General features: G+C 38.2%; 1 protein-coding gene across 1 annotated transcript in view; it reads right to left on the reverse strand.

Annotated features, from left to right (window-relative positions):
- The window catches only part of ARHGAP15 (Rho GTPase activating protein 15), a 751,376-nt gene that overhangs the window by 606,538 nt on the left and 121,235 nt on the right, over nt 1–23,603 (reverse strand). Inside the window, exon 5 of the mRNA XM_075529808.1 lies at nt 11,834–11,923. Coding sequence (XP_075385923.1) covers nt 11,834–11,923 — 90 coding nt within the window. The remainder of the gene's footprint in view (nt 1–11,833; nt 11,924–23,603) is intronic.

The raw sequence follows: 23,603 nt of genomic DNA on the forward strand, positions 1-23,603 counted from the left end.
ACAAGATGGTTCTCTGAAAATGACCAGAGCCCTATTATTGATAAAGAGAGCCCATCTTGACAAGAATCCACTCATGTAGGGTCCAGTTGTCTACTGGATGAATGTAGCAGGAGTTGGATTGAACTACCCGACCTTACACTGATTTGGGGAAATAATAGTATACTCCCCAAAGCCCCAGCCATGAAGTTTCAATTCCATGGATTGGTTCTGACCCAGAGCGACCCGATGCTCAACAGAATGGGACACTGGCCCTGTGCCTTCCTCACAATTGTCCCTGTGCTGGAGTCCAGAGTGGCAGCCACGGTGCCAACCCAGCTCATGGAAGGCCTTCCTCTGCTTTGCTGCCCCTCCACTAAGAGTGACGTTCTTCTTCAGGAACTGGTCCAAAGCATGGCAGACATAGCCTTGCCATATTTAATAGCTAGGCACACTTTGCTATAGCACCCATACCTTCAGTTCTCTCCTCATGAGGGTGCGTGTCAAGTAGGGCTAAGTGGATTCGAACTGCCAACTGTTCTTTCAGAGACACAGCACTTAACCATTGTGTCACCAAAGCTTCTTAACAAGCCAAATATTTGTTATTAAATACCTGAAAGTTCAATGTTAAACTTCAACCTTGATCCTAGGGCAACTTGAAGACAGTCCTTATTTTATAATGGCCAAAGACTTGTAATCTCTCTACATCTCCATGCTAACGGTCATGATTTTCACTGCATATCATGAAGTATTCTATTATTGTTAGAAATTTAAAACATTTAACATTGCAAAGAAAGATGAATTAATTCTGACTAAGAATGAATTAACGCGCATCGATGCTTAAAAATTAGCAAAATGTGCTAATACATATCCTAAATATTTGTTTTTGTTAAAATTTGACTATGAAATAGATAATATTTATAATTTAATAAATAGATCCCTAAAGAAAGAGTACTTCATAAGTCATTAAGCAGATTTATTTAATAGAAACTTTGAATGGAAGGAAATCAAGAATTTTATGAAACCTTGTATATTCTTCCTCTTTGAGATTTTAGATTTCATTATGTTCTAGCCTAAACGCAATGAATGAGAACTTTTAAAAAATCATATTCAGATCAAACTTAGGAGTTCTAGCATATCACATTTACTTATGTTGACATACAACAGCTTACCTTTAGATATAATACAATTCTCTAAAATTTACTATATATTTAGTTATTTCCCAACATAAAAGTGTGCCGAATAGAATCCATCATTTAACAACAGCCAAGAAGCAATTTTCTTGCATAAGCCCTTTAAAATATATGTACACATTAAAAACAACAAAAAAATCCAAGTGTATCAGTGCCTTCCATGAATCTTTATTCTACTACAGAATAAGAAGCAAGGACTGTCACCAGATGAATGGCATCTAGACCCAGTAAGTATTCACATTTCTATTTCACCACCTAAAATTCACCTCTGCGTAGCTTGCAAGAGCACCCAGCCAAATGGAAAAAGTCTGTGTTGAAACCCCAATGAGCCACCAGATGGCAGCAACGCTTTTATGAATAATGCAGCAAGCTATGAAGCCCATCTAAGAGTTCTGCTAACAGGACACACCTTACTTGAGTCAAAGGACATACTTGTGATAAAGCTAGTCGCTTTTTCTTCTGTAATTCATGTCACTAGTTGTATTTTGAGGCGTCAATGTGCTTTCTAGTATTTGGAGCTCCGAATCTATTTTGTCTTATACATATGGAGCTTTAAATTGATGTCTGATGTGTTTTTGATGCTGTGGTTCAGAAATACTTTAAATAAGTATTTTCTTTTCTTCTGGGAAAAAACCAACATCTGCATTTATAAATATTCAAGGCGAACGATGTCGTCTAAATTTATGTCACCCGTATCACACATCTAAAGTGTGTCCTCAGTTTTTCTTTCCACAAATGAATGACTCAGACCTATCATCAATCTCAAATACCAAAAGTTTGGTGTTAACTCGATCATCAGACTCCTTCACTGCTATCAAGTTCACTCTGACTCACGCCAGCCCTACAGGAGAGATGAGTGTACTCCTGGAGCTGTAAATCTTTGTCCAGTAGAAATCCCTCTCATTCTCCTTCAGAGTGGATGTCAGGTTCAACTACTGATATTAAGGTTAACAGCTGATGTCATAAGCCCGTAAACCATTGTTTCTTTATACTTAAAATTAGTGTGTGTGTCCATACCGATATTGTATACATGTAGACCAGTGTATGTATACTAATTTTAACACACATACACATATATCCTTACATATATACTAATTTGAATTATACTTAAAATCCATATATATTAAATTTTAAGATAAATATTTTCCCCTTGTCTTCATTTGAAGTTTTTGTTCATGGATGTTTGCTTTGTTGGGTTTTTTTTTGTTTTGTTCTGTTCTGTTTTTATCCTACTTTAAATATGGCTTTGAGAGTTTTGCTTACCACTGCCCCAGATTTTTCTCCTGCTCAGCGGCTTGTGGTATAAAAACATTGAATAAATATATTTGTCTCCTGCCTTCAAATCCAGCCCCATTACCTTATGCCTCTACAAATTGAATGACATTTGTTATTTATCTGCCCATGATACTGCACTCTCCCAAAGGAGTCAATTTTATTTCACCCTCTGTCATCCTTATGGATGGACAAGCTATGAACCATGATACAATCTACTGCACTCCCCCCAATACATACCAGTATTAGGGGTTCAATTTTCCCTTTTTTTGTAAGAAGTCTGTTATTTCAAAAAGAAAAGAACATAGTTATCACAAAATAAGTATGGCTTTTCTTTTTAAATATAAAATAAGAAAAATATAATAAATTAAAAATATATTTTTAAAAGAAAAATGGGTCCCTTGCTCTCTATATGCTGTCTTGCTATTATCAAAATAGTATTTTTCAGTATCTTAAAAAAAAGACTGAGAAACAAAACCCCACTTTGCAATGGTGTTATTTTCCATGCATGGCAACACCATGTGCATCCTTCAGAGCCTAGTTGTCTGGCCGTAGGAGCCCTGCTGGTGTGGGGCTAACTGCAAGGTCCAAGGGAGAAAGACAGGGTGTTGTGCTCTGGTACAGTCTCCGGGACCCACAGAGGCAGTTCTACTCTGTCCTATAGGGTCTCTATGAGACGGAATGGCAGTGAGTTTGGAGTTTGGGGGAGGGTTTTCTTGTCTAAAAATACCCCGATAGCTGCACTGGGTGGATTCAAACCACCAATGTTGTGATTAAAAACCAAGAGCAAGTTTCTCTGCCATCCTGAGTGTGGTGTTGCTCCATCTTCACCATGTCGTCTCATAGACTTTCAGGATCAAGAGACTCCTGGCCAAGAAACAGAAGCAGGATCGGCCCATTCCCCAGTGGATTCAAATGAAAACCGGTAATAAAATCAGGAGAGGAGACATTGGAGAAGAACCAAGCTGGGTCTGTAAGGAGCCCCCTGAGGGATGGCACGCATGGCCGCATTTTCCCAGGCTCAAATCATGTGTTGCATTGAGACTTTTGTTCCCATCTGATAAATTGAACTTCTAATGGCAAAAAACTGGTTTATTCCTCAAGTTTAACAATAAATAATGTAAGGCTGTTTGTTTGAAAAAAAAGAAAGAAAGAAACCAAGAGCAAATTGCTTGGGCCATGCAGGGAAATTTCTGTTCCCTAAACAGGTTGAAAACCCCAAAACTTGATGTTTTGAACATCACACTTCTAGATTATACTTCATACTCATTCACTGTCATTGAGTGGATGCTGACTCCCAGCAGCCCTATAGGTCAGGGGCGAAATCTCCCTTTTGGTTTCTGAGGATGTGAATCCTCACAGAAGGCGAAAGACTCATCTCTTCACTGAGGACCAAAGAATACAGTTAGCTACCATGAGATCCCCCAGGGTCATTGACTTATTGTGCTCCTGTTGTGGCACATCACTTGAAGTTGCAGGGGTGAACCCCATATGGCTCAGTTAGACTCACTCTGGTCATTTGGACATGAAGCATCTACACCATTAGCACATTGATAATGCCCACCCTGGCCATCATGCGCACCTTACCAAGATGCAAGAAATGGGGCACGTTCCTTTTAGGAGGATATGCACACTGTGATGTAAGCAAACAGATAACAGCACGTTCCTTTTAAGTCTGTGTCACAGTAAACCCAAGATTTATTCAGATATATAACTCAAAAATTTACATTGTTAAACAAATGCAGCCACCTATTCCACGAGGCAATGGGAAGAGGACTGGCCAGTTCTTTTGAGCTTGTGTATCTTTTGCCCGAAAGTTGGTAACATAAAGAAGAGAGTAGACTTAAAAAAAGAAACTTTTTTTTCTATTAGAAATTTAGAATATTGGTCCCTTTTGCTACTATGAGGGTGCATTTTACGAATGTGATTATTGCCAATGCTCACTGCCATCTAGTTACATTCCGCTTTGGTGGCAGTGTTCAAAGAGAAATGAATGGCAGAAGGCAAGGTTAGTCTCTTTGTTAGTTAGCAGAATAACATAGCTGGGCAAATGAGTATTATAAGGCTTAGACTGCCAAGTTCAATAGAGTCACCAGACAACATAAAATTGGCATTGCTTTTCTTAATAAGATACTTAATTTAATGTACCTTATTAACACTGTACTTCTATATTAAACTCCTTGAAAAAGAACTTTACTCATCGCTCAGACAGAGAGTGGCTCCCAACAGGCTTGGTCAGCATGGTTTAGAGGGTGTCTGAGTGACCAGGTAATGTTCTTCCTTGGAGGCGTGTCCTTTCCATCCATTTCCTCGTTTCCATGGCTACTTTCTCTAGTCAAGGTACCATGGGCTTTGGGTTGAGCCTGGATTCTTTGTATCATTTTTTTTCTGCCTCCAGGTTCTTTTCAATGCCGTTAATCCCGTACACCTCTGACATGCATCTTCCTAAATCGAAGTTCCAATTATAAAAGTGCATCACTCCTTCATCAAGAAATGCCATTGACAAAAGGGAAGTCAAATCATAAAGATAATCGCATCCCTTCCTAGCTTCAACAGGAAAAGGAGCATTATCTTGGAATAGGAAGTGTCATGCACACACATCTCTTTCATCTGGGGCATAATTTCTCCACTTGTCTCCAAGTTCCCTTCATAAATTCCTTGGTAGAGGCATGCAGAGGGGAAAAACACTCTCTTAAAGAGTTCATCTAGATGTGACATCAGTTAAAAATTATATTATCAGCATTATTGATACAATATTATACTGCTTATTTGAACTGTTTTCAGGGATAAACCATTCATACTAACTATGGTTTGATAACATATGCTCTTAGTTACACAAGAATACAAACAACGTTGCCAGATAGAGTAAATCTTAGTCTGCTGATTACATTCACAAGGTATTAGAGAGAAAAGAAAGAGAGAAGATTTTTTAAATTGTGTTTTATAGTATCTACCTCTTTCACCCAGAGTTTCTGAAATTCACATTGGAATTTGCCTCAAATCATTGTGAAATGCTGGGGTTAGTAGGTGAATCATGGTGCCCTATTGTGTTTACATTGATGTCTCCTCTGTACAGTTTCCTTCAAATGCAGCATTTCTTTGATTGTAGCACATGTGGGATGAAGAGGAGGGAAGCACTTTTCTCTTATTCGCTTGGTATGAAAAACTTAGCTGAGAGGAATCCTGTCCTGCATTCATCCTACAGTTAGGTCTAGCAATAGCCAAAAATTTTAACACACATCCCCAGACTGCTGTGTCGGCGTCCCCACACACTGAATGATGAATGACTATCTGATAGATAAACTGATTGGGAGAAACTATAAAGCAAAAACAACTGTATTGGACATTAATGCTCCTCTTACTCTGGTTTATTTTTAATGGCTTGCCTTTTAAGATACTTCAAGTAATTCTCTAAAGTGAAACCAGCTTTATTCTAACTACAAGCATTGAAAATGAAAGAGAAAATTGGTAAAAGCTCACATTTATTCTAACCCCCCACTTTCAACTACAGGGAAATGGAAACAAGTAAAACACCAATAGTTATCCTTTCAACTTAAATGGCCTTTTCCAAGGTATTATGAAATTATTTTTGCACTAATAACCTTAAGTAGTACTTAAGACATTTTAAGCTGAGACATATTCAGATCAGGAAGAACAATTAAATTATGTTTAAAGTAATGCATACCCATGGAAAATATTGCATGAATATGCTTAATAGGTATTATAGTAAGCAGACTCTATTTAAAACTCAGAAGAACAATACAAGTAATGGAAAAATCAATTCATAAATTTACTTCACTTTTACATTTATTCCCAGATATATTTTTTTATCTCTTAAGAATGAATCTCCTAGACAGGTATTTGGCTATGATTTTTATCAAGGTACTATATTAGTGGTTGGGAAAGGTAGACAGAATTTTACCTTCTTCAGTTCATTTAATTTTCTTTTTTGTCTCAGGCAAAATAGAAATTGATATATTCTCAATGAAACAGGTTGAATAATTCCATTTAAATTGGGTAAACACTTTTAAAATGATTTTCACATTAAAGTAAACAGAAAAATCGAGCCTGAGTCAATTTCTAGTTCTGAGAAAAGGCACCCTTTCAAGTAGAAATGACTGAATTATCAAGTGAAAATCATTTTTGTTTTTATACTGTGTAACAGAAAAGAATAAAGAAATAGAGAATGACTTCTTATTCTTCCATTCTTAATTACAAGAGATTAGTTGATACCCTGGCAATCATCCTCTGGGCTGATATAGTGACCATAATTTTGCAAACGTCTTTTTAGTTGTGTAAATTGAAGAAACGCAACCTTAACAGTATCCATTTAATCAGCTAATAAATGCCCAGTCCTCTGGTGGAACAAGCATGATGCCATATGGAGGTAGTTTCTGGACTTAGATTTTTCTGAGGAGGCAAGACTACTTTCCATAACAGAAGTGAAGAATATTTAAGTACTAAAGTAAATGGCCCAGAATGGATGACTTTAGGACTCTCATATATTTAATAACAGGGCAGTTTCCTGGAGTTAGGGAGGGAGTATTTTAGAGAGGAGGCATCTGTCTATTTGATGCCATGAACCTCCTTTCCCCAGACTTGTGAGAATGTGAAGCTTAGTATCCACTTAAAAGGGAGAAAGTGTCTTAACTTTGAAAGAAGAAGCCACGATAAGTTGACAGCATAACTGACTATTTTAAATTGCCTTGCAACTATATATTTTTTTCACTTGAACTTCCTGTTGCGAACTTGTTTTTGTTTCTGAGTGCCTACTGTGTGTGTCAGGGAAAAGAGCGGGCTTCGGTCGCAGAGGTTGCTTGGCAACACTGCCATCCTTCAGCATGGTTTTATTTAGTTATTACAACCATCTCTGCAAATGACATTTAGGATTATTTGAGATTATGTTGTAATCCTTTTAATCCTTAGTGCTTTAAATTTCAGGCTAAACACCAAAGAGCAAACTAGCACTTAACAGGAATGTTTAAAACATGTGATTTAAGCATAAATCTTTTTATTCACTCTTTCTCTGATGAAGACGTAGTGGTGCTCCTAAGTTAACTAAGAAAACTGATATCACAGTTCATTACAAATCACGAGGTTGCTAAATGTTTTCTCAAGCTACACCAAGCTTGTTATGGTCCTTGATAATTCACTAGATGCAGAATTAAAGCAAAGTTAGAAGCAATGAGTATTTGCTTGTCACGTAACTTGCATTTGTGTTACCTTTTGTCAGTGCAAAGTGTCCCCCTAGGTTTGTATGGGTGAATTAATAATGCACGCAGTCTCAGTCTACCGTCTAAGGTCCAGCTGTGAGATGTAAGTAAATAGCAAACACATGATTTATGCATATTATCTATGTTTAACACGCATCAGGATTATCTGTGCTTCCTTTCCGGTAGACATTAACAATTTTTAATAAACATGTTATTAAAAATAAATAAATAAATAAACATGTTATTTAGTATTAAATATCACCCATTGAGCTAAAAAATATATTCTGGTATGAAATCAGAAGATACTCTTGAACTCAGTCAGGGAACATCACTGTAATTTGCTAATGGAAATCCCATACCAAAATTTGCTGTCTCCTTTTTTACCGTATACCAATTTAAATAAGATGAAATCCTCATCGAGAGTTTAATGGGAGTTTGACTATGAAGGAAATTTGGCACGTAATACAGAGAGAAATGGATGCAGGGATTAAATCCATTTTTGTGTTTATGTGTCATAAATGTATACTCTAAGTCTTTCTGGCATATCTCAGACAAACAATGTTTTGTTTGTTTTCTTATTCATTTGAAGTTCAAATTCTCTATAGACATTGCCATTTTGTGGCATGTAATTGCTAATCCATTAATTTTTTAAAAAGTGATTTCAAATTTTAAATTATTTCTAATTTTGCTCTTTGATTTTTCTCAAACCAAAAATCTCAATAGTCATTTGCTATCTGTAATCTATAATTCATAGGCTAAGATTGAACACCACGCCTAATTCAAACTTGGAATTCTAAAGCTATTTCTGATGAAGCACATCAGCTGAAGCTGTGATGGTCTTTTTCAGTTATGAAGACGCACTTCATTATTCTGTAGGCCATGAAACCCTTGCGTGCGCACACACTCAAACACCCAACAATGCCTTAATACCAGGTTTTTGAGATATAATCATGTTTATTCTGATCATTTGAGAGTTGGAACAGCTAATGTATCTAATCAAATATTGATGCAAGTCATCTAGATTTAGCTCTCTGGCAAATCCTTCCTGACGCTTTTTCTATAAAAGCTATTTATATCATTTCTGTCTTTAAAAAAAGGCAAGTGGCACCGACTGTATCTGTGCATTACTTATGAGAAAAATGTTACCTAATCTTGTCTGTCTAGGTGATGGAACTATTTTAGCTTAACAGGAAAACAACGGGATTTACCCCCAAAAGAATGAAGTAGGAAATGAAACTTGAACCATTATATAGCTCTGTTATTTACAACACCCTTATAAACAACTCATTTATCTAAAGTACACAAAACAATGACAGACCATGAAAGAAGACTGACGCCAAACAAACAGTTCAGTGGTATGAAGAACAAAACTAGGCGGTGACGTTTCACCTCTAAAATGTCACCACAAGTTGGAAAATTACAACAGGATGTCGTTCACCATCCTTAGAAAGGTTGGGGGTGCGGGAGGATAGGGATACAGGTGGTTTAAACCGACAGCTACATATAGAGTGCTCATTTGTTGTTTTTAGTTCTCCTCAAATGAATTCTGACTCATGGTAACATGTGCTATAATGTGTATTATGATGCATGTGCATAACATGTGTAAAAAACTCATGTGTTACAGAGTAAAATTGTCCTTCAGGGGTTTATTGACTGGACCCATAATGAAGGTCACCATACTTTTCTTGGTGGTACCCCTGGACGGTTTTGAATGCCCAGCCTTCAGGTTAGCAGCAGAATCAAACTGTGTACTCTGCCTAAGCCAAACAAATCCGTCCCTCTCAAGTGAATCCCAGTTCACAGTGTCCCTCTTGGTTCAGTTCCAAGCAGACTGCCGCATTGTTCTCCCCGTGGTGAGTCTGAACTGCTGAGGGCCTAACCTCTATACCACCAAGACAACACGTACCACCTCAGCACCTTATTACGTTCACTGTCATGTAAAACCCTTCCTATATAGTTTCTTTACTATTTTTAGCCCTATATGTCATAGATACTTGCCTAACTCCCTTGTTTGCAGCTTAATTTAACACCCCATAGTTTCTCATAGAAGAAACTCATGCCCATGTCCATGAGTTCCCATTGGCCAAGAACTATGTTTATGTCAGAATTTAACAAATTTCTCTTTAAAAAAAAAAACAAAAACGAAAACTACTATGGTGATTAAGTTGTTAAATTCAAAATGCATGATAAGGCTAAACCACTTAGTCACATCATCTATTTCGGTTCTAGTCAACTTGAGCAGCTAAACTGTCATTAGGGCTAGGTCTATGTTGCTATTGTTGCTGCCATGGAGTCAGTTCCGACTCATAATGACCCTGGGTCCAGTAGAACCAAACACTGCCCGGGCCTGCACCAGCCTCACCACTGACCTCATGTGGGAGCCCATGGTGGCTGCCACTGGGGCAAGCCACCTTGGTGAGGGTCTTCTTTTTGACTGCCACTCTACCAAGTATGAAGTCATTTATGTTAGTATATTATAGCAAATTGAAGCAAAATGAATACAAGATAACATATAATTATTAATCTACAGTCTTCTACCCTAAAAATTAGCAACTTTTTATTTACTCATAAAGTCACATTTCAGTCACTTTTCTTTTAGAACTTTAAGTTACTATGTTGGGTCCTCTTTCCTTCGTTCCCTCCCTTCCTCACCTTCCTTCCTTCTTTCCCTCTTTTCTCTCTCCGTTGCTCTCTCAATACTGTTCTCTTGTATCTTTCATTCTTAGTTGTTTTTTAATTAAAATATAAAACTAAAACTCTATGATATAAAAAGATATCATCAAAATATAATCAAGAAAAAGAATTATTCCAAAGGTTAAGAATGAATTTTTGCTTTAATTCTAGCAGATTCGAATTAGTTGGATACTTGTATTAGCATCTACAGAACACAGAGCACACTGAAAACCAGTTGTTTGCCTTTTCCTCAGAAATAATAGAGAGAGGAACTGTCACCTAGTTGTCGCCCTGGTGATGTAGCAGATTAGATAAAGGTTTAAACTGCTGGGCAGTTTGAAAACACCCGCTGCTCTATGGGGGAAGCTGTCTGCTCCCGTAAAGATTTACTGACTAGAACCCCTGGATAATAGTGTAACTCTGTCATAGAGGGTCATTTAGAGTCTCCAAGTCAGTGAGTTTTTTGGGTGGGTGCTTCTAAAAAGAAGCTCTAATGTGACAGTGGTTAAACACATGCGAACCCAAAGATGGTCTGCAGGACAGCAGTGACACTGTGCTTTCTCACAGAATGTCTCCTTGGAAAGCCCATGAAGGCGGTTCACCCTGTGCTAGCAGTCAAAGCTGACTCTATGAGAACACGTTGCAGATTTTTATTCTACTATGAATCCAAGATATCAATTTCAGCTAATATTTAAGATCAACTAAATTCATTTTTTTCTAAGACCTAGATGCTCTTAGTAGAGCTGAAATTTTAAGAAAGTGTGTGTGTATGTATGTGTGTAATGATTAGAATAAGTTATACCTTTGACTACTAGCTGCTATAAATTCTAAAACAGAATTCTTAGTTACTTTGAAAACAAAAGTAATTATCACTTTAAAATATGAAAAATTATGAAGTGTCAGATATTTTGGCAACATGGAATATAAAATATATTTTTTCTATCTCCTTTCTTTCAATGATTCTTATTTGGCTCTTGACATAAAATATGATGACATATAATAATCATAAGCAGTATTTCAAGCAATGAAATTTTCATTATGGAAAAGATTCTATTCTTACAGATATTCAGCATTCTCCATCCCCGTTACAAGTAAATAGCATTTGTTACTGGAAGGCAGGAGTATCAATAAATGTAAATAATTTACCATCATTAGTGACTCTTGATTTGTGTATACTTGAAAATTATATATTAAATAAACTTAGATGAAGACATTTCAGGTATATACTCCAGTTATCAATAATACATTGCAAGATTCTATGACTTTTATTTTAAAATCAATTGACACAGAGTATGCATTTTGTGTTTAAGCAACTGGACATCATGGAAATCAGCAAAACAAACCAAAAAGTCAACAAGAAGAAAAGTCAGTCTTTTATAATGACCTTTAGTCAACTGGTTCATACACATGAAAACGTCAAATCAAGGAAGTTCCTTTTTTTGATTACCCAAGAGAGTTCAGACTTAGAGGGAGAGAAAATAATTTGAATATTTGTAAAATTCCTACCTGAAAGACATTCTTTCTGCTTGATTTTTCTTTGGCCCATTCAATATGTGCTCCATACAAATCCACACATTCTGGTTTGCATCCAGATTTCTGTAAATGCAAATGACATAAGAATAAAGAGTGCCACATCTATAATGCATGTCCAAGGAAATGAGAGCTTACTGTGTTAGCAACAAAATATATTTATGGTCAAAAACCTGCCACACTTTTTCAGTAAAATCCAGGTTTGTATAAGTTTTCATTTGGCAGTGTATATTTTTAACAATCTGTATTAAAAAGGCTATGTTTAAAATGATTTTATTAACTGAAAAATATTTTAAAATGTTAAAAGGTGAATGTTTTAAATGATGTCCACGCATTCTAACCCTTATATATATATACTGTTCAATTACATTAAATATGCTTTTCAATGATAGGGTAAGATAAAAACGTTTTAAAATAATTTATTAGAAAGCCTAAAAATAGAAGGAAATCAATAAATCATTAGTGAAAAACATAGAAATGTAGTTTTGTGACTTCAAGAATGTTTAGAAATTCGGAAGCTGAGTATGCCATCTAGAAAACTGAGCAAGTGACTTAGTTCATCTCAATGATCCCAGGCAAGTTTGTGTTTTGTAGATTAAGAAATTCAACAAACAAATATGAAATGACAAATGCATGCTTTTGAACAGTTTCCTTCTTAGATCTGTAAGCTACTTATATATGTGAGTGTATCATTATAATGAATAAATTCAACTTGGATGCAGCCGTTTATAGCGCTCTTCCTTGTATATAATCGCAACCTGGATGTTATTTAAAAGTTGATTTTATTTCAATAACTCATAATCAACAACTTATATGATTCTCATCTTCAATTGCTTGTTCTCATTGTCATTTGTTTCATATGCATCACATTTGACCTGGTGGTGCAGTAGTTAATGCTCTTGACCGCTAACTGAAAGGTCAGCAGTTAAAACCTATCAGTTACTCCGGTTGCTCCATTGGAGAAAGATGTGGCAGTCTGCTTCCATAAAGATCTACAGCCTTGTAACTGTCCAAATCCAAAACTCATTTCTGATAGACACTAAACAAAATAGAAATAGAAGGCAAGTTCCTCACAAAACGGACCATACACACAAAACCCATAGCTACAATCGCTGTCACTGAGCATAATCCTTTTGAGAACAGGAACCACACAGGCATGCCCTTTATCGCCACTGTTATTCACTATTGTTCTAGTAGACTTAGCAGCAGAGAGAAATCAGAGGCCTCCAGATAGCTAAAGAAGAAGTAAAACTCACTCTATTTTCAGATGATATGATCTTACACGCAGAAAATTCCAAAGACGTGTGTGGTAGTTACATAATCGGTTGTCAATTTGAGGATTAAGAGTGAAGAGGTGGAGTCTAGCCTGACAATCGGGTGATAGTAAATGAGGTCTCTGTGTGGGCATGGCCTTCTCCTGAGGATTCTGGGAACTCCAGTATTTTCCTCCTTGGAGGCAGAAGACACTCTCTCTCCACTCATCCCTGATGACCTACCGACCTGATGCAGCCCTGGGAGCTGGAGAAGCAATGTCATGACCCCTACCAGCACTGAGATGCTTATAATGCCACTGGATCCACAAGACTTCGCACCCATTGGCCTGTGATATTCCTGTTTTCGGCGTCATTGCATGTGTTTTGTGAGTCAGAAGAGGACTTTATAGATTGATATCAGACATATGGGCTAATATCAGACTTATGGACTTGATTTGAACTGGACAGAGATATTTTCTCAATATTCTCAGTATTCAATTGCTCTTGTACATAAAGCTCTTTCTTATAGACACATGTTAGTCTCTCTGGATTTGTTTCTCTAGTCAACCCAGACTAACACATTATGGTACCTTAGGAGTCAGGTACTGGAGAAATAAACCATAAAGTTAGAGAGTAGATGTTTGACCTCTCTTTGTCCTTTGTCTACCCAGATATCAGATATGGCCATGCAGTTTATTGGGTTGTTTTCTGGAAGGAATATGGCAAGTTAAAGTCTTGATTATTTTGTTTGGTTGTAGTATTTGGTTATTCCTGTATGAATTGGTAAAACTGAATGTGGTTAATGTATATTTTGAGCTGATGGGTAGAAATTGCCCCCTTGAATTTCTCAGACCATTCTAGGAGAAAATGTCTGACTGAGGTCAAAATGGCTGAGAGAACACCTGGCTTGAGGCAATTCTCTCAGAAGCCTAATCCCATATTTTGTATCAACAGAATAGTTTAGATAAGGATTTAGATAAACTACAAAAGGATTGAACTTGATTTTTAAGAATTAAGTTTAGTATCTGATTCTACTTTGTTTATACTGGTTTCTTCTGATTATTGATATAATGATTGTTAGAATAGTTTATTGAGAAGTGTAAAAATAAAGAGCTTGTAAGCCCACTGATCTTCAGCCATTAAAATTGGATCCTTAAATGGGTTTAATACACACCTGCGAAAAGGGCTCTAAAAAGATAAACCCCATGTAGTGTTTGGAGTACTCAGGACATTTGCATTCCAAGAGACTTGCCTGGGGGATGTTGCCAGACTGAACAAAAAGGAACTCTTTGGCTTTTTGAAGTTTGAACTGTAGTGGTTTTTGTCAGAGTTGGAAAAAATCTAGAACCATGAAGAGAATTCCTCTCTAGGACTGAACTTTAAAGGGAGGCTGTTGCAGCCTGCAATGCTTGCTAGGTGAGCACGTGGAACCACTTGCTGAATGGAAGTGGGAGAAATGCAGCAATAAAGAGATGGATTGAGTCTAGCCACTGATATCCATTATTCTGGTTCACAGGGACTAGAGGAGAAGACAAGAGTGGGTTGACTGGTCTGAAGTTCATGGCCTAGCCCAAGGGATCTAGGGTAGTTGAGAATTTGTGAGGGACTCATGATGTATATTGCTGATGACTTTATGGACTGCCTGTCCTGATTTGACTTTGCTTATGGAAGCAGATTTCACAAGGATCCAACTGGGATGAAGATTCTGCACATCATAGAATGTGATTGTCTTCTCAGAGCACTGGGTTGACGTACGTGGGCAATATAGAAATTGGATACCCAAAATGGGGAGAACACGGGCATGAAGTGGCTGACTTACAAACTTTCATAGGTGAGGGAATATATTCATAGGATTAAGATGTAGGTGTTATTTAAATGCAATTGTTAGGCATAGGATATTTTTGTTTTGTTGAATTAGAGAATGTTATGTTTAAATGTGGGTGACACATATTTAATTGTATCTATTTTAGTTTTATCCTGTTAGGTACAGCTATGATTTTATTATTGTTTGTTTGAAAATTACATATGGCTAAAGGGTTATGTGAAAGTGTCAAATTGACAAGGGGTAGTCTGTGGTAGTTACATAATTTGGTGTCGGTTTGGGGCTTGAGAGGATTAAGAGTGAAGGGGTGGATTCTAGTCTGTCAGGGTCATAGCCAATGAGGCCTCTGTGTGTGCATGGCCTTCTCCTGAGGATTCTGGGAACTCCTGTTTTTCCTCTTTGGAAGCAGGAGACACACTCGCTCTCTGCTCAGGCCCTGAGAGACATGCTAGCTGACAAGCCACACGGACCTACTCTGATGCAGCCCCGAGAGTTGGAGAAGCCTCATGAAGACCCCTCCCAGTGCTGAGATGCTTACAATGCCACTGTATTCACAATACTTCCCACCCACTGGCCTGTGACATTCCTGCATTCAGTGTCATTGCATGTGTTTTGTGAGTCTGAAGAGGACTTTATAGATTGCTATTGTACATATGAGATATCAGACTTATGGACCTGATCTGGACTGGGATGTTTTCTCAATATTTGACTGTTTTTATATATAGATAAAGCTATTTTCTGTACACATGAGTGTTCATGAATTTGTTTCTCTAGTCAACCTGGACTAACACAATGTGGCAAGAAAATGGTTGGAAGTAATTAAAAGATTAAACAAAGTGAGAGGGTACAAGAGCAATATACAAAAATCAGTCAGATTCCTTTATACTCACAAACAGCTGTCTGAAAAGAAAATCAGGAAAACCATGCATTTACAATAGCCACCCAAAGATTACCTTCCTACTAATAGACACAACCATGAAAGACTTGAACAAATACAAATGAAACATACTATAAAAAAAACCCACAAAAGAAACCTATATAAATGGAAGAATATACTATGCTCAACGATGGAGAGATTTAATATTGTAGAAATGTCAATACTACCCAAAGCAACCTACATATATAATTTAATCCCTATCCAGATTCCAATATCACTCTTTAAAGAGATAGAAAAATAAACCATCATGGATTGTGACAAGTGTTGTACGAGCCTCCAGTAAAATTATTTTTTAAAAAAAAGAAATAATCAATTTTCACTTGAGAAGGAAAAAGACTCATGATAAGAAAAGTACTACCAAAAACAAAAACAAAGTAGGAGGCCAGGATTGATTCTTGATCTAAAGCTTAGTACACCGCACAGTTATCAATAACCTGGGACTGGTAGATTCATGGACCAATGAAACAAAATTGAGATTCTAGAAATAAATCCATCTGCCTAGCTGCTCTTTGACAAAGGTCAGAAACACATTATATTGGGAAGAGATAGTCTTTTTTAAAAATGGAGAGAGTACAAGAACAGACCCTTCACTAAAGCAAGGCATTCAGGAAGAAAACAAATATATGGAGAAAAGCTCTCAGTTATTAAGTATTTAAAAAATGCACAGCAAGATGACAATGAAATGCCACCACACCCTAACATTGATTGAACAGACAAACAAACAAACAAACAAATACTTGTGGGGCTGATAAGAGACTAGACCCCTAAGAAATGCTGGTGGTAATGTAAATGGTGTCATATAAATACCAAGCCACGGTATTTGAAATCACCTCATAGGTGGGGAAGTCTGACACTGAATAAGGAATGCTGAAGATAACTGATGCACTTTAGTTGTAGTGTTGGTGAAGAATATCGAAAGTACCAAGAATTGCAACAGACTAAACAGCTCTGACTTGGAAGAAGTAGAGCCAGAATGTTCCTTAGAGGAAAGGATACCAAGACTTCATCTCACCTACTTTGACCATCTCATCAGGTGAGACCAGTCCCTGGAGAAGGACATCATGCTTGATTAAGTGGAAGGTCAATGAAAAAGGAGATCCACAGCAAAATGAATTTACTCAATGGCTGCAACAAAGGGCTCAAATATAACAATTGTGAGAAATGTGCAAAATCAAGCAAGGTTTTGCTATGTTGTACATAAGGTTATTATGAATCAGAACTAATTGGACAGCACCTTATAATATACTTGCAGTCCATTTAATTCCAATGAAAGATCCTCAACCTACATTTATCAAAGACTTACAGAGTTGAAGATACTAATAGACCTTAGTATAGTAGTAGTATAAGACTAAATATGCTGATCTTGAGGAAATACAAACCAACTATAAAGAAAGCCAACAATGAGACAGAAAAACTAAACAACAAAATTAATCCACTTGATAGCTTAAACATATCTAGAATATTATTTCACCCCCAAACAGCAGAGTATATATTCTTCTAGAGCATACTCCAGAATAGATCCTATGTTAGGACACAGTGCAAGCATCAATAAATTTTAAAATATCAAAATACTGTAAGCCATCTTTTCATATTATGATGCTCTAAAATTAAAAATCAAGAATAGAAAGATCAAGTGAACTGGGGGCAGACACGGTGAACTTAGTGTTTCAGTGAGCCTTTGAATCACTGTGTGCATGAAAATCGCATGGGAGATCTGACTCACTGAGCATAGTACACTTCGAAAACTAGCCTAAAGGGCTCACACCAAAGGTCTACTCTCTGCAACCCTCCCTGCTACTTCATTCTCAGGCTTCTCCTCTCCCCAGCTGGGAACAGAGGAAATTCAATGGGCCATCCCCATTTCCCCACTCTGCTCAGCTCCCTACCTGTCAGCATGGGAAATCCCCTAGGATATTTACCTACAGTAGAGTGTAGATCCACAGAGCATAGTCTGTGTAGGAAGCAGTCAAGAATAACACAGGAGGGCAGCCAGGGCAATTCAGACCCAGTGGGCCCTAAACTCTACTCAACTAATCTGATCCTCCTTCCCTTGGGGACAGCATGACCCTGCCTCCATATCAGGGCACTCTACAAGGTCATTATATAAAAAAAGGAAGAAAAAAAAACAACTTAAAAAATGTTTTAAACCCAAGGCTATGTTCCTTTGTGAAACTTTGAGTGTGAGCCACCAGAAACATGGTTCATTAACATATATTTAACATAACAACACAGGTAGACAGCAGATCCTGGGAGCATAGCCTACAGAGCTTTAACATAACAAAATGTGACAAGTCAACAGGAGCTGAAAGCCACAGCTGAGGCCAAAATCAGGTTCTACCAGTTTTGGGAGTAACAATGAGCCTTTGAAAGACTGTAATCAGTGGCCAGAACCAGTTCTCCTCCAGCATGTGGCCCCAGGCCTCACAGTGCCCCCACCAGGCTTACATGCACCACTATTATAATTCCAACACTCCCTGAGCTGGCACCATGTCTGCAGACTGCTGCCAGCCTCAGTTCACCCTCCAAGGCCTTCCTCCGACCCTCCCCATCAATCTTAGGTGAGTTCTGGCCCTATAGGCCTAAACAGCACCACCCTCACAGCCTGCAACTATTTTGGCCAGGGTCCCCCGAGAGGGCCATCCAACCACCCCTCCAAACAAGAGAATAAGTTAGGGTGACAGAGAAACACAGAGGTATAAAGCCATAGCCTGACCCCTCCAGGGAAGTTGACTACAGGCAACCCCCTGCAGAAAATTCCTACCAACGTGCCAAAGAGAGAGGCCAGGGCTCTATGACTCCAGAGATAATGGTTCCGAGCTCTACCAAAATGATACACAGACTGCAAACTGAATGAGCAAATGAGCGTGAGAACAAAAGCACCAAATCCATTGGGACACAGCAAAACCAGTTAGCAGAGGAAGTTTGATAGCAATAAAGGCACACGTGCAAAAGGAACAGAAACTTATGATTGTTATGCAGACAAAAAATCTCTAGCAATTAGAGTGAGTCAACAGGAAGATCCTGCTAATAGCAAAAGAAAAATAATAAAAATCAGGACTGAGATACAAGAGAGAGAAAACAAGAAAACAATTCAAAAAATCAATGCGGCTAAAAGCTGGTTCTTTGAAAGGATTAACAGACTCAATAGACTGATGGCAAACCTAAGCAAAGAAAGGAAGGAACACATTTCAATAGCAAGGATGAGGGATGAAACAGAGGACATGACAATAGATTCAAATGAAGTTAAAAGACTAATTACACAATACTATGAAGGCCAGTGTGTCAATAAATTCAACAACTTGAAAGACATGTACAAATAGTTGGACATACAATCCCTTCATAGATTAGCTCAGATGGACATCAAGAACGACAACACACCCATAGCAATAGAAGAAACAGACAAGGTTATTAAGGGACTACCAACAAAACAAACCCCAGCCCAGATGGCTACACATTCTGCTAAGCATTCAGGGAAGAACTGACAGGAATCCTACACAAACTCTTCCAGAGCATAGAAAAAGACGGCAACCTCTCAAACTCTTTCTATGGAGCTAGTGTAACACAGATACCTAAAGTGGGCAAGGATCCCACTAGACTTGAGAGCTACAAACTGATATCTGTAATGAATAATGATGCAAAAATTCTTAACAAAATATTGGCTAATAAAATACAAAAGTAGATAAAATGAAAAATTCACTATGACCAAGAAGAATTTATTCCAGCAATGCAGGGATGTTTCAACATGCAAAAGTCTATCAGCTTTATTCATGACATTGACAGGACAGGAAAAAGGATAAGAACCACATGATAATATCGATAGATGCAGAAAAAGCAATTGACAACATTCAACACCCATTCCTGTTTAAGACACCCAATAAGATATGAATGGAAGGAAAATTCCTCAATATACTGTAAGCTATTTTTAATAAGACCAACAGCAAACATGGTGGTCAATGGAGAAAAGATGAAAACAAGCCCACTGAACAAGGGGAAAAGACAAAGATGCCTCTTGTCTGCACTTTTATTTAACATCCTACTGGAAGTCCTAGCTAACAACAAAAGGAAAGACATTCAAGGTCGTCATCTAGGGAAAGAAGAGGTGAAACAATCATTATTCGCAGATGATTTGCTTTTATATATGGAAAACTCCAAAAGATCCACAAGAAGAGTGCTGGAAGCAATAAAGGAATATGACAGAGTGGAAGGATACAAGATCAACAAGCAGAAGTCTATTAGACTGCTATATCCATTGGACGAGACCACGGACGAGGAAATCAAAAAGGCAGTACCCTTCATAATAGCTAAGCACAAAATGAAACATCTAGGGACATACCTAATCACCACCCCCAAAAAAATTGTACAAGAAAAAATTGAATGCTATTACAAGGAATGAAGAGTGACTTCCACAAATGGAAGAATATTCCATGCTCATGGATCAGAAGACTTAATACAGTAAAGATGTCAGTTCTGCCCAAGGCACTATATAAGTTTAACACAATCCTGATACATATACCAACATCTTTTTTCAAAGAATTGGGAAAATTGACTACCAATTTCATATGGAGAGAGAAAATGCCTAGAATTAGCAGAGAACTCCTAAAAAAGGTCAAAGTTGGAGGGCTTTCCTTACCTGACTTTAGCACCTATTATACAGTCACAGTGGTCTCTACAGCATGGTATAATGACAGATATTCACACCAGTGGAAAAGAACTGAAAACTCAGGAATGAAATCGTCAGCATATAGATAAGGTCCCAGAAAATGTCAAATGGAAAGAGGATATTCTCTTCAACAGGTGCAAAAATTGGATATCTACTTGCAGAAAAGTGAATCAAGACCCTTACCTTACTCTACGCACAAGAATAAACTCAAGGTGGATCACAGACCTCAAAGTAAAACCCCAAATTGTTAGGGCCATTGATGAGGCAATTGGGACAAACCTAAGAATGTTGGTGCAGGGAATACAAAGCTTTTTGGAAATAGGGAAGACAAAAATACAGAGGAAGCACAAATTGACAAGTGGGATATACTGAAGATAAAACACCTATGTGCATTAAAAGACTTTACCAAGAGAGTAATAAGAGAGTCCACAGACTGGGAAAACATCTTTAGCAATGACACATCAGACAAAGGCCTTATTACTAAAATCTGCAATACTCTGTTAGCCTACAATAAGGAAGGGGGGGGGGGAAAGTCCATTGAGGAGGTGGACAAAAGATCTGAACAGAAGTTTCACAAGGGCGGAAATCTGAATGGCCAATAAACATATGAGAAAATGTTCCCAATCATTAACCATAAGGAAAATCAAATTAGAACTAGGAGATCCCACCTAACACTCTCAAAGACAGCCCAATTCAAAAAATCAGAAAGCAACAAATGTTGGAGGGGGTGTGTTGAGATAGGAGCTCTCATCCACTGTTGGTGGACCTGTAGGTATGTGCCACTGTTATGGAAATTGATTTGGAGATAGATACCTTAAACAAAAGGAAATTGAGCTACCATATGACCCATCAATCACCCTACTGGACATATACCCAGAAGAGGTAATAAACAGACAACCAGACATCTGCACTCCAATGTTCATTGTGACACAGTTCACAATCACAAACAGTTGGAAACAACCTAAATTTCCCTCAACAGGCGAATGGATTAAAAAACTGTGGTACATACATACAGTGGAGTAATATGCATCCTTAAACAGCAATGATGAACATAGAAGCACATGGTCATATGGAAAGAGTTGGAGGAAATGATGCTAAGCAAAGCAAGCCAAGCACATAAGGACAAATACAACATGAGTCCATTGAGGTAAGCTTAAAAATCACAAGGGGGATAGGGGAAAGGCCACTAAATGCATACATTTCTGGGCTAAAACTCAGGCACTATGGCAGGGGTCAGACCCAACCCAGGGATGCATATGACATACCATTAAAAATAAGGGGGAAAGAAGCCAGGCCTTGAGGGCAACATACTGGTATGAAGGAGTGAACTAACAGAGGTCTTCCCCAGAGGATTGCACTACAGAGGACATCACTCAAGATACAGTCTGGAGAGTAGCTGTCTGCCCAGACCACATGGGAGCAAACTAAGAGAGAGAGTGGACAGCATCCTGGCCCACCAAGCCCTGAGGATGACACTCCTTGGAGCAGCAAAGGCCCAGTGAGGACCAGCAACGAGACACGATGTTTCCTCACTGACCGACAGCGCTGTAGGAGAGACAGGACTGGAGACAGTGTGGGAATTGTGCCCGGTCTGACTCCACTCTCCACCATCCCCAACTCTTCCCATGCCAGGGCGAAACCTAAAGGAATACATCAGAGCAACAAGGGGAACAGAGCAACAAAGTCCCTGAGGAATCCCCGAAAGAGAGTTCAGGCTAGGCGGGCAGGGCTTGGCACCTCAGCAGACTCTATTGGAAAACATACATAAGGGTCAGGTGACAGACCTGGAACTATTTATAGTCCCCCTATATGCTAAGTAAGTCCCCCCCCCCCACCACACACACACATAACTATTTTTCTTCTTTTCTTCTCCTCCTTCTCATGTGATAGGCAAGATAAACAATACTGAGGAGAAAACAATGGGACCAATTGTTCCAGGGGGACAGAGGAGAGGGGGAGGAGGGGGAAAGGGAAGGACAAGTCAACAAACCCAGGGACAAAGGAACAACAAGAGATCTAAAATTCATTGCAAGGAAGGTGTATTATGTCTGGTGGTGTTTGATCAAGTGCCATGTAGCTGAGAGGAATTATTGAGAGCCAAATGAAGGTTGAACATGCCAGTGGGACAGGAGGAAAATAAAAGGAAATAGAGGAAAGAACTAGGAAGCAAAAGATATTTATAGAGGTATAAATATAGGAATATATATATGGCTAATATATAAGCATATATTAATATATAATGTATAATATACATTAATATATAATGATAGGGATATAGGTCTATGGACCTGTATTGATATGTTAAGAATCAATGTAGCAGATGGATATTGGGACTCTACTCAAGTCCTCCCCTCAATGCAAGAACACTTTGTTCTAATATACTGGTATTCTGTGAAGGTCACCTTCCTGTGATGATCCCCGAAGACAAAATAGGTGCACAAGCTAATGTGGTGAAGAAAGCTGATGGTGTCTGGCTATTACAAGATATAGCGTCTGTGATCTTAAAGGCTTGAAGTTAAACAAGCAGCCATCTAGCAGGGAAGCAATAAAACCTACATGGAGGAAGCACACCAGACTGTTTGATCATGAGATGTCGACAGGAGTAGGTATCAGGCATCAGAAGACCCCAAACAAGCATTCATATTGATGTGAACATGGGATGGGGTGAGGTGAGGAGTGGAGACCCAAAGCCCATCTGTAGACAATTGGACATCCCCTCACAGAAGGGTCACAAGGAAGGGACGAGATAGTCAGGGTGCTATATAGCAGTGATGAAACATTCCACTACTTCTTTAATGCTTCCTATTCCCCACTATCATGAGCCCAGTCCTAAGTTACAAATCCATCTCGACCGGAGCAGGTCCACTGGTACAGATAAGAGCTCTTGACACATTGAATCCAGTAGAAAGAAAATGCTTTGAAAATGTAAAGGCAATATATGTCCACATGTGCTTGATATAATTGATGTGTCTATTACTATACGAGCTGTAAGAATCTCCAATAAAATTATTTATATCTATGAAATGAAAATAAGCAATTCAATTCAAAAGTAGGCAAGAGATATGAACAGGCAT

This window comes from Tenrec ecaudatus, chromosome 13, assembly GCF_050624435.1.
Source record: "Tenrec ecaudatus isolate mTenEca1 chromosome 13, mTenEca1.hap1, whole genome shotgun sequence".
NCBI classification, from domain to species: Eukaryota; Metazoa; Chordata; class Mammalia; order Afrosoricida; family Tenrecidae; genus Tenrec; species Tenrec ecaudatus.